This window comes from Biomphalaria glabrata, chromosome 4, assembly GCF_947242115.1.
Source record: "Biomphalaria glabrata chromosome 4, xgBioGlab47.1, whole genome shotgun sequence".
Lineage (NCBI taxonomy): Eukaryota > Metazoa > Mollusca > Gastropoda > Planorbidae > Biomphalaria > Biomphalaria glabrata.
This window is the reverse complement of record NC_074714.1, coordinates 8,356,002-8,368,480: the sequence shown is the minus strand read 5'-3', so window position 1 is coordinate 8,368,480 and position 12,479 is coordinate 8,356,002. Positions and strand designations below refer to the sequence as shown.

Here is a 12,479-nt window from a genome sequence, read left to right as displayed (position 1 = left end):
TATACCATTGACTGCCCCCCAGCGCCCTCTTCCTCCCCACTGCCACATCACTCCCCAGGATGTCCAGCTGGTTCAAAAGTTTCATATTTCGTTGAGTCGCTGACGTGTGTTGGTCAGAAAGTCGAACGATACTACGGGAACAAACGCCGGGAAAAAAAATATATTACGGGAAAGCCAATAGCTATGACTGAACACAACCGGGAAATAAAACACACACTCGTTCATAACGCGCCATTAAAGAATTGTTATTGCCTTTTAATGTCAGATCTCTAAATAAGAACTTGTCATTGTTGAGGAGGGAGTTGATTGATTTTCAAGATTTTATGGATAAGTTTTCACGAGTAGCTTTGATTTGTGGATAATTTGTGGATAATTTGTGGATAATTCATTCTAGAGCAATGTTTGCTCCTAATGCACGTTATTTATGATTTCTGGTGTGATGTTACATCCGAAACACCGCATCTGTACCAAAAACATGTTTGTTTGTTGTGCTATCTCCAATGGCGATGTTGAATGTTTATGACTTGATGCTGGCTTCTATATAAAGCAGAAAGTCTGACTGGACATCTACATCTTGATCTAGCAATCTAGCCGATACAGTGTAAATAATTGCTTTCTTGTAATAATTGTTTCTTGTTGTCAAACCCTCGTGATGCCGCTCGTGGTTTGAACAATCTAGGAAATACCCGACCAAGTAGGCTTGCTGCGTCATCTACATTTCCGGAGGCCCACCCAAAACATCGAATCCAATGAATCCAAAACCTCTTAGAGACCATACTGCAATGCGGTCAGCAGTGTCTATGGGCCGCATAGCAGCACGTGACTGGACGCGGTCCGTAGCTTTGGAATCACCTTTTTTTCCGTATCTAAGTACAGCGCCAGTAATGAGTGGATCATGGACTCTATGTGCTAGATACGTTTTGTTTGCAGTTTTTCATTTTTAATATAAAAGTTGTGTCCATAAAAACACAATTATGACAAGCCGTCACCACGAACAGACTAAATGTGTGTGTTGAATTAATCCCCCCCCCCCAAGCGGAAAGCGAGCACAGCTCAGTCTACTGATAACAACCCCGGCTATAGTACATTAGCGTATCACTGTCAGTCCACGAATCACGCAGTAATTCCCCCCGGAAATATACGTACATCATATTCATAGAAGTGTCTTGTGCTGTGTGTATGCTGGCAGCTGTAGTGTACGTTTGTATGTATTATAACACTTCTCCAAAGCCATAGGCGTCAACCCTACGGAAGTGTCCATACTACATTTTTTTAAACTTGTTTTTCCGATTTTATCCACTGTTTGAGAATATCTGATCGAACACCCCCCCCCCTAACGATCAAGCTCGTAAATGTTCGGTACATTGATCAAGGAAATGTTCTATAGATCATAATAATGGGCGCCTTTGTTCCATCTTTCTTTGATTTGGGCAAAGATGACATTACAGTGCACACACACACACACCTTTTTCTTGTGTGTCTTACGTGAGCGGTACTTGCTTATGCAATTTAATGAAAGCCCTCACTTCCTCCTCCCTTTTTTTTTAAATCCCGCCTTTTTTTTTTTTTGTTGTAACCCCCCCTCTTTTCTTTGCTGTCACATTTTGTCCGTGTTTGCACAGCCAACCAGCTGAAAAACCTGGCCAAATGTCCGCGCCAAATATTGACCTATGTTATTTGAAATCAAAGAGAGATCACTCTCTGAAGGTAATTTGGATTCCACTGGATTAAGTGGTCGTTCTTTGGGAGCAGATGTCAAAGTATAAAAGGTCATTAGGACACTGTGTAACCTGTCGCAACAATTCTACGTTACCCGGGAGGCTATAAATAGCATTTACCTTCTTTTGATACTCGCCAACCAAAAACATCTTAAAACTTTTCAATGGTGACAGTTTGGTTTGAAACATGCATTTGAAAGTAAAGAATATACTAGCAGCGGACTATGCAAAGACCTTCCTTCAGGGAACAGTACCAGGAAGAAAAAGACAGAGAAAGCAATGGGATCCAAGAATGGACAGTCATGTCAACGAATGAAATTCTATCCAAGGCAAAGGACAGAGAGGAATGGAGAATGACGGTCAACAGATCTTGTGTGGTGCACCAACGGTTTAATAGACCGAGAGATTGGTGAAGTGTAGAAATAATAAAATTCTAAAAGAACTTGAAATACATTTTTTTAATAATCTTTTCCAACAAGGTTGTAGATAAACCTATTCATTGTAAACTGATAGACGCCAGTGGGCGAGTTACACGTAAACTAAATAATAAACTCATGGGAAATAACAAGAAACATATTACTATTACTTTTCACAATTTTATTGAACTAGACATTCAACTCTTGTTATAATTTTTTTTCCATGCCCGTTCGAAACCTCGGTTGCAATATACTGGTTGATTGTTTACAAAGCTTATGCTGTCATATGTATGTGTTGAAACAATGGGCCACTCTCTAAGCCTTTGAAAGCTTTAAACAAACTTACAATGTCACATTGAAATAATGGGATTAAAGCACAGCAGCTCCATCGTACATGTTCATTAGGGCCCTTGTTCACTGTCTCATCTTTTGAATGTGTGTCTCGTTTCCCTGTATCGTACTCCGCCTCTGGTCTTGTTCTGCACTTCGCCTCTGGTCTTGTTCTACCCTTCGCCTCGTATCTAAGTCCTACTAATCAAGACAATTGTCTAAGGTGAACAATATATATGTCTAATCAGTTTTTAAAGACAGCAGAGACTCGTTGCCATGATTTGGACTAACAGTCTGGTGAATGTGCTGTTTCCTGCTAATTGCAATAGTACACTTATTCTTCAGACTACCTTGTCCACTAGTTGGGGAACCGTCTAGATCAGCGGTTCTCAACCTTTTATTCTCGGCGACCCCTTTTTACAATCCCCTACTCTGACGCGACCCCCCCCCCCTTTTCCTCACACACAGCAATAGAAAAGTAGACAATATGCAATCCATATTTTTGATGGTCTTAGGCGACCCCTGGCAAATCGTCAATCGACCCCCAATGGGGTCGCGATCCACAGGTTGAGAACCCCTGGTCTAGATCAATCCAGATTCTTCCTAGCAAGAAATAGCATCCGAGCATACACATCACGATGCAGTAGACCAGAGCTATATTGCAGATAGTAATTTGGTCTACTTTACATCTCTAATAATGAATGTCTACATACAAAGTTTGTATCGAACGTCGCCTCGGGGAGGATGGAGTTAAAAGAAATGGCGTAGGGGAGGGTGGTAGCTTTGTCTTGCTTTGATATCCCTGGCAATTATTTATGAAACTGAGAGAATAATACGACGCTATTTACTTCAGAGCAGACATCGTCACAATACGAGGCAACTGGCGAGAGATTAGTGTAAGGGAGATAAAGCATTGAGATGAGAGGTCTTGTACAGAGTTATCTCTATCTTTTGAACTTTCACATGATTGGAGATGGGTTTTTTTTTTAACATAATAACACGACTATCGACTGCTATGTTATGTCATGTGAGTCTCACAAAAAAAGAATCTAAGTCATATGATTAGTTGAGCAATTTATAAATATCGTTTTTTTTCCTAAGATGCAGCTATTCATTATTACGGACACCTCAAATATTTCATTAAAAGTTTATATATATAATTGTTATGTTCTATGTTAGGTATTACAGACACATAGCATATAATCCTACTTGCTATTATTAGGGTAGTGTCACCGAAAAGCCGTCTGGTCGTGTCATACACTCTGGACTGCTGTTTATATGGTTCCGGTCCGAATCCTGCCTGCCATTGGCTAGGATGTCTTAGAAGGTACATCCGAAACAAGTAAAACAAGCAACAGAAATCGATCAGTCACTCAGATATCGAGTTGTGGAAGTTGAAACTCGTCGAAATATCAACTAGGAATCGTTGGAACACGCCAACAAAACCACTAGCTAAGAAAGCTTATGAGCAACATGCTTGTATCATGCGTTGAAAACAGCATCAAGCTTTGAATGCAGGGCTCCCCCCTTTTTTTTTTCATTCTAACGACAATATTGTGAAAGGCTTTTCGACTAATCCTTCAGAGAATCAATACATTAAGCCCATAACAACAACAAATACTCAAGGCAGCTATTTTAGCTTGTCCCTTGTGTTTATTTTCTTGTTGTATCCACCAAGCGTGTTGTAGGCCCATCTGCTCAACATGTTGTATCCAGGCGTCACTTAGTATCCACCTACTCTGGAGTGTTTGAAAATGCACGTGTGTAAGATCAGTAATGAACACTTTCTTCCACTTATCCTTGAGCATGCCCTCGCTTAGCGCCCGTATGCCGCCTTATGTCACGAGACGTCAAGCTGTGCCCTGAATAATTGATTCCAACTCTACGTCACAGGCAGAGCCTCGATCTAATTAGTAGATTGGAAACATGCAAACACACATACGATACATACTACGATACATACGATACATACCATACATACTATACATACGATACATACGATACATACGATACATACATACGATACATACGAAACATACGATACATACGATACATACATACGATACATACGATGCATACCATACATACATACGATACATACGATGCATACATACGATACATACATACGATACATACATACGATACATACGATGCATACATACGATACATACGATGCATACGATGCATACATACGATACATACGATACATACATACGATACATACGATACATACGATGCATACCATACATACATACGATACATACGATACATACATACGATACATACATACGATACATACGATACATACATACGATACATACATACGATACATACGATACATACGATACATACGATGCATACATACGATACATACATACGATACATACATACGATGCATACATACGATACATACGATACATACATACGATACATACGATACATACATACGATACATACATACGATACATACATACGATGCATACATACGATACATACATACGATACATACGATACATACATACGATACATACATACGATACATACATACGATACATACATACGATACATACGATACATACATACGATGCATAGATACGATACATACGATGCATACGATACATACATACGATACATACATACGATACATACATACGATACATACGATGCATACCATACATACATACGATACATACATACGATACATACATACGATACATACATACGATACATACATACGATACATACGATGCATACATACGATGCATACATACGATACATACGATACATACGATGCATACATACGATACATACGATACATACGATACATACGATGCATACATACGATACATACGATACATACATACGATACATACGATACATACATACGATACATACGATACATACGATGCATACCATACATACATACGATACATACGATACATACATACGATACATACATACGATGCATACATACGATACATACGATGCATACATACGATACATACGTACGATACATACATACGATGCATACATACGATACATACATACGATACATACGATACATACATACGATACATACGAAACATACGATACATACGATACATATCTACCAGAGCAGCTCAGGAAGGATTTGAGAATCTTCGCATCGACTAGATTTTTTTTCCCCTGAGATGTCCAGAGAAACTAAAAATAAGAAATAGAAATTGTTGATCCATTTGATCATCATTGTCTATAGTCGTAGGAAGAAGAGGGCTGCACACACACACACACACTCACGCACCAACACGTGCATACAGTTATATAACAAGATCCCTTTGTTTACTAAGTTATTTTAAAGAATCGTATGTCAGATCAATAGCTCTATTTCTCCAGTGACATTTCGTTTCTGATACTTTCTCGTTGCTATTTTGTTTGTGCCACATTTTCTAAGACTGCGGAGCAGAAATGATGAATGCCATACTATTACGATCACTAAGCTTCGAATTTCAAGTTTAAAAGACAACGGCTTCTTCAACCGGTTACTGAATTCGAAAAACAAAATTGAAATATTTTATCATTTAGTTACTTTTTAAATGACATTTCCAACATGAATTCCATACAACTTCCATTGTCTTGGTCTCTGGGCTCATGTAACTGGATAAAATCATTTCGGGAAAAAAATCGCGCCAAAGCTGCGTCACAGCGAACTATATTTGAACTTTGTGATGATCGCATTGTAATATTAGTAATAACCTCCACCTGCTTCACCAGAATGACGTTATTTCACCAGAAAACTTTCTCACAAATTGCTGCGGAAAAGAGAACAGTGCTGGCAGAAGAAAAGCGACTCTCATAGGCACGTAGATCTAGATTAGTTTAGATGCTTTCTTTGTGTGACGATGTCGTGGAACTGCCAAACTGAAACAGGAGGCATTGGCGCCGCCGTATTGACGCGGTAACTTTTTCGGCTCCGCTCATTTGGCGACGCACGTTTGTGCCGTGAATGTTTGTTGCCCAAACTTTTCCCTTTACGGAAGTTTCCGAGGAACAGAGTTTGGGAAACACTTCGGAAGTGTAGACTGTGGATTTGTTATAGCCAAAATTTTGTTTATAAGTTCTCAAACATAAGTTTGGTGCTGATCAATGTAAGATAGGTGTTGGAATTTATGTTTTTTTTTCTTTGTCATTCCTGGAACTCTAATAATGTGCATCGGATATTACACCATTGATCAATGATCAAACGTACTGGTAATAGACTATTCTTTTATCTTGTCAATTTTGAAAACGTTTTGAAACAAGAGCCAAACGTAGCCATGGATTCGTCAATTAGTATTGCTTCAAAGCCATAAAAAAACAAAAACTGATTTACCCAATTTTAATGAGTAAACGTTTACAAATGGGGGCAAAAAAAAAAATGTACGCATGGCGCCAGCAACTGAAACCACTGACCAAGAACATTGTGACTTGACCAACTGCTTTGTTTATACGGTAAAAAAATTAAGTGGGTGGGAGGGGGGGGGGAGTCCCCATAAAAACGCCGTGAGTAGACAGCCAGTTAATCCCCTGTTATCAGCTGGCCCATGTCAGTGCTAATCCTTAGACCCTGCGGGAAATGTTTGCTCATTCTTTAAATGCGGAAAAAAAATTATTATAAGATTAATGCGTTATAATGTACCGGTAATCCCGTTCTTAGCTCCAGGAAAAGTCAAATACTGTGTACAGCTGAATAGGCAAGTTTGGTCAGCGTTGAGTCCATGTGTGTGGGTTTATTGTCCACCTGTGATACTACGTCATAGGGCATCTGACAGGAGAAAGGTCGTAACCTTTAAGGCACACCGAGCAGCCAAACACCCGAGCCTGCTGTCGAGTGTAGCCGAGCTTCTGGCGACAAGGTGGCGGCGTTTTATTTCTACATCTAGATACATGTCTATTATACATATCTCATTTACAAACATAGTGATAGCATTCTGCTCTAACAGTAACAGTATTTGATCTACATTGGCATTGACAGTAACCACAAGACTCTAGTACTGTCGTGGATGGAGTGTGGCATTTCATAAAGATGCAGCCCACGGTTGAAGAAAATTGTCTTAAAGTGTCTCAGCTTCGAACCACGTGTCTTACATTTTCCAAATCTACTCAACGTGTCTAAGGATGTATGGAAATGCTATAATGAGGAAGGAAACGATTTTAATCATGAAAATTAATTATGCTTTTTTTTTCTAATTACAAGCTGCATTCTATTTAAATTTTGGTTAATTTACTGATTAACTGAATAGTTGTTTTTTTAACACCGTGCAAGTAACAAAAATGTCTTCCATACAATATGTATAAAAAGTATATTGCAACCTCTTCGATGAACTGGTCATCATGATGTCTCATTAACTAATGTCCTACCATCACAATGTAACCAGCACCGTTTTTAAATCCAGCATTCCAAGCAACCGAACCGTCCGTTTAATCGGGAAAATCCAATATTTTTGTTTCTAATCGGGTTTTCCCAGACAACCACCAAAAAGCTTATTTTGATAGGACTGTGGTAATTAATACCGGCATAAGAAAGTCTATAATTATACTCTGTTGTGTTAAGGTAATTACCGCGCACGTGCAGTCAATAACGATATTTTGTCTGTGTTTGAAGTCATTAGTAGGTAACTACCATGCTCACCCATTTCAATACAGGTGTGAAACTGAGCTGTTACTTTTGTATCTATTATTAGCCTAGAGCCAGCTTCCTACCCATTTCTCGTGTTCAGTTTTCACCCCCTTTACAAATCACTTACCGACGCCGCATTATTCAACGATGTTACGTCAGGCACTAAAAGAGTTAATAACCACTCTCATGATTTGTAAGGGCACACTGTACGCGGAGTTGACAGCAAACACCGGGGCATGAGGTTCATGTTTCGTTCCAGTCCCTTTCTTTCTTTTCACGGGTGTTGAATGGCGCCCCGAAAGAGCGCCCCCCCCCCCCCACACACACACTCCCCTCTCTTTCTTCTTGATACAATGGTAGAGGTGTACATGAATAATGGAAGCATTTGATTCTTTTCAGCCCTAAGACACGAGAGGGCGACCTCCTCTCCACTAGCACCCCCCCCCCGCCCTAGGGTAAACCCCGCCCTACCTCATCGCCTTTCACTCCCTTCGACTGTTTTCTTTATCGGCTCCTTGTAACACACCTCTTGAGGGAGGCAGAGAGAGAGAGAGAGAGAGAGGCACAGAGAGAGAAAAAGAGTATAGGAGGGTGAAGCAAAACCCTTCCATCAACCGTCACTCCATTTTGATGGTTTCACTTTTCCGGGTCTCGTGTAGACGGCCCTGCAGATGTTCAAGGGGTCTGTTCGATGCTCAGCACAAACAGCTGATTGTTTGAGCCGTGTGCTAGCAGAGCAGGCGATTTGCCGAGGACCTAACGAGTGCTCTCGGTCTATCTGCCATTGATTTTCTTTTTTTTTTTTTCCATTCGCTTCTTTTTTTAAATAACGTTGTTTGTGTGTGTGTGTATCTTGAACTGCAAGACATTTAGTGGTTTAAGAATATCAAACAGAACGTGAACTAATGTGTTTAAAGTGTTTCAGTGAATCTGAAGAGTTGAACGCGCGTTAAGTGTTTAAAAGTGTGACCGGCATGATGACGCTCTGTGTAAAGTTCTTTCATTAATGTGTTTAAGTTGAGCTTGTGTTCACTCTGTGGTGACTTGGTGCTTAGTACCTGTGGTAGGACCCAGCGGTCATCATGGGACATGTCCAGACAGGACATAGGACTCAGATCAAATCCTGGCCATCAAGGCGAGTCTTGATCTCTTTGTTTTGTTATACATATTGAGGCGTTATTATTTTCACTCACGCTATTGGATTACTTCCCTTGTACGTTGGAATAAGAGAATAAAACAATGACATTTCGTTGTCTTTGATGGGCCCTTAGAGGAATCTAATCTATGGCGAACATTGTTAACTATTTCGGTGTTTCTGGTGTATATAATATAAAAAGTGTTTATAAGCGATATATTTTAAGAGTATATGATATTTTCTTCTTTTCATTTTCTAGCACAGTTATTAAATTATATCTTAGTTAATTTATTACTTGCTAAAAGCTTTCTTGACTCTGTTCAGTTAATCTCTTTACTTCTAAATGTTACCCAATTTTCCTCTTGGTCTTAATATCGCTTTGTCTTCTTTTTCTGTTTGACTGTTTTTTATTTCCTAGAGAATGTCAACCAGATCTTAGAATCAAAGGCTAAACAAAGAGAAGATAATTGCGTTTTTAAATTGATCGTGGAACTTGGAGACTGCAGAGTCTACTATTCGTTTTGTTTTATATTTCGTTTTGCGTTGTATTTCCTTGTCGTAGAGAAAAGTAAACCGAATTATTTTATCCATCATTACAAATGTTCACTGTTTATTTGGTTCTTGTTAGAACTTAGCGACATGATTTTTAGAGTGTTACGGTTTTGTTTTTAAAGCCATGATTTGTCTGTTGTTTTCTCTCGCTCTCTCTCTTTCAGTCTCTCCCGCACCGCCTCCCTCCTTATTGCTCTCTCTCTTCCTCCCTCCTCTCACTGTCTCTCTCCTAGCCTCCCTATTGCTGTTTCTCCCTCCCTCTTTCTCTCTTCTACCTACTCCTCCGCCCTACGTTTTGTACTATTCTAATATTCTAGTTGTTGTTTGAGATTATGCTCACTAGTTATGTCAACTTTTAGTTTCCTCTATTCGTCCTAGACCAAATTAAAAAATAATAATTTTCGAATAATGCTGATTGCATTGCTTTGTTTACCACCAATTCTAAGAACTGTATTTACCGGTATATATTTTTTTCCGTATAATGCTGTGCTTTCTGTGTAGACAAGATTTAATGATTTTTTAAAAAAATTATTCATCTCGCTTCATCATTACCAGTTATTAATCTAATGTATTTATAATTGCTGTTATACGCGAGGGCTTCTAATCGTCGTCCTCCTTCTAATTGAACACATGTCATGACACAGACTGCACAGTACTATGCATGGGATTTCTTCTGTTCGGTACTATAGGATCTTCTATCAAGGACTGTCTAGCCAGTTATCTCTTATTTCTGAATGTTATAGTTTTGTTATGTAGGCAAAGAGCATTGAACTATCCTGTTACTAAATTTTAAATGTTTACGTATTGCGGACTTCCTTGGCGGCAATGGAATGTAAGCATTAATTACTAGATCAGTGTTTATACAAGTTACCGGAAGTATGCCCTTTTCTCTTTTACAACGCATGCGCACTGAATATATTTAAAGTACATCTAGATATATAGAGTGAGTTCCCTTTAGTGTAAAATCATGTTTGTGTTATAGAGTCAAATGTTTAACACTTCGACATCTGGTGCTGTCATTTTTTTGTAATTTCTCGTTTGTCCACTAGGTGAATGGTCAAGACCTGTCCCAGTCCAGCCACTATGAAGCCGTGGAAGCCTTCAGGACAGCCAAGGAGCCAATTATAGTCGAGGTCCTCAGGAGAACTGGCAAAGGCGGCGGTGGTGGCAACAGCAGCGAGTTTGGTGGGTCCAGTGGTGGCGGTGACCGTGGCATGAAAAGCCGCTGTCCGACCATGGTGTCCATCGGTACACAGACCGAGGAGGATTTTTACTGCTACAATCGTCCACCCACGCCACCCCCGGGATTTTACCCTATACCTTTGACTTCCGGGTAAGTAGCCAACGTGACGTCAATCTTTTTTTTAGGTCAAGAGGTCATGGAGACTAAGATCTTGTTCAAATGTAACATAACGTATGCCACATATCTACATGCTATAAAAAAAAAGTGACCTCCGGCGAGTAGTGGTCAAGCTAACTAGACATTCTGAGAAATACAAATCTCTTTAAGTTTGTAAAGTTTTTGTTAATTGTAGTTTATAACGTCTGTGATTAGATGACTCACCCTCCCTCCTCACTTGTGAATTCATTTCCTCTACTTTAAACTTCCATCTGTTACATGTAGCTTCTAATTTTGGGGGGCAGGTGTAACCCTCAATCAGCCATCGCCCCCCACACCATCCTGTAATATCGTTTCAGCGGCCAACTAAACAAACTGTGTTGAAGGGTAGTATATACATCCGGAAACTCTAAACAAAAGATATGAAAGAAAGGATTAATACCCCTGAACCAGTGGCGTAGCTAAGTGCCTGTGGGCCAGGATTCAAGACCATGATAGTGGGCCCCCCCTTTGAAAGTCAAAAAGTTGAATATGACCAAAAAAAAAAAATACTTCATGTTTATTTTTCAGTGGCACCCTGGGCCCCTATCGATCATAGACCTGGGCGTAATGAGCCCTTTCGCGCCATGGTTGCCAGACTTCTGCCCTGAGCGACGTTACAACCAGTTTTTACGTTCATTTTTTGTACTAAGTATAACTGTTCAAAATTCACGAACCAAAACAAAAAACAAAAAAAAAATTTTAAAGTCATTATATTTACCTAACAAATTGTCTCCCCTCTTCGTTTTCTTAAACATTCATAGTGTGTGTGTAAGTGTCCGTGTAAAAGTGAAATGCTTCGTTGCAGTTTTGCTTTGCATACAATCACAAATGAACAGTTTTTTTTTTTTTAAATAGGGTTGCTTATCGCTGTGGTTTGTCCATCGTGGAGGTTATCACCCTATGTAGCTACATGACTAGTTTTGAAGCCTAGGCAGAAGTTTAATGTATTATGTCTCCTGGCAATATTTGCTCTTGGAAGTAGCTCACATAAAATATCTCAATGCAGTTTACTCTGAATAGTAAAATAAAAAAATAACAACAACAACATTACATTGTTTATAGAGAACTCTGTTGCTTTAAATTCCTGCACATTCCCTTATCTCACCCCCTCGCTTGTGGCTCGGTTTCTTGGCTAAACTAAGATTTCCCAGATAGCTCGCGTGTAAAACCCAAAGATTAAAATTCCGAGATAAGTTCTTAGCGCTGAACGTTCAAAGTGTTAATAAGGAAAGCGGAGGCTCTGGGTATTTCCAGCACTCGTTCACCTCCTCGTGATACAGGCTGCTTTAGGAAACCTTGCTGGTAGTTCAAA

At 39.5% G+C, this 12,479-nt stretch overlaps 1 protein-coding gene across 7 annotated transcripts in view; it reads left to right on the top strand.

Annotated features, from left to right (window-relative positions):
* The window catches only part of LOC106062824 (E3 ubiquitin-protein ligase PDZRN3-like), a 211,580-nt gene that overhangs the window by 157,257 nt on the left and 41,844 nt on the right, over window positions 1-12,479 (top strand). For all 7 annotated transcript variants that reach the window (XM_056025579.1, XM_056025578.1, XM_056025576.1 and 4 more), the window contains one exon: window positions 10,836-11,119. In XM_056025579.1, coding sequence (XP_055881554.1) covers window positions 10,836-11,119 — 284 coding nt within the window. The remainder of the gene's footprint in view (window positions 1-10,835; window positions 11,120-12,479) is intronic.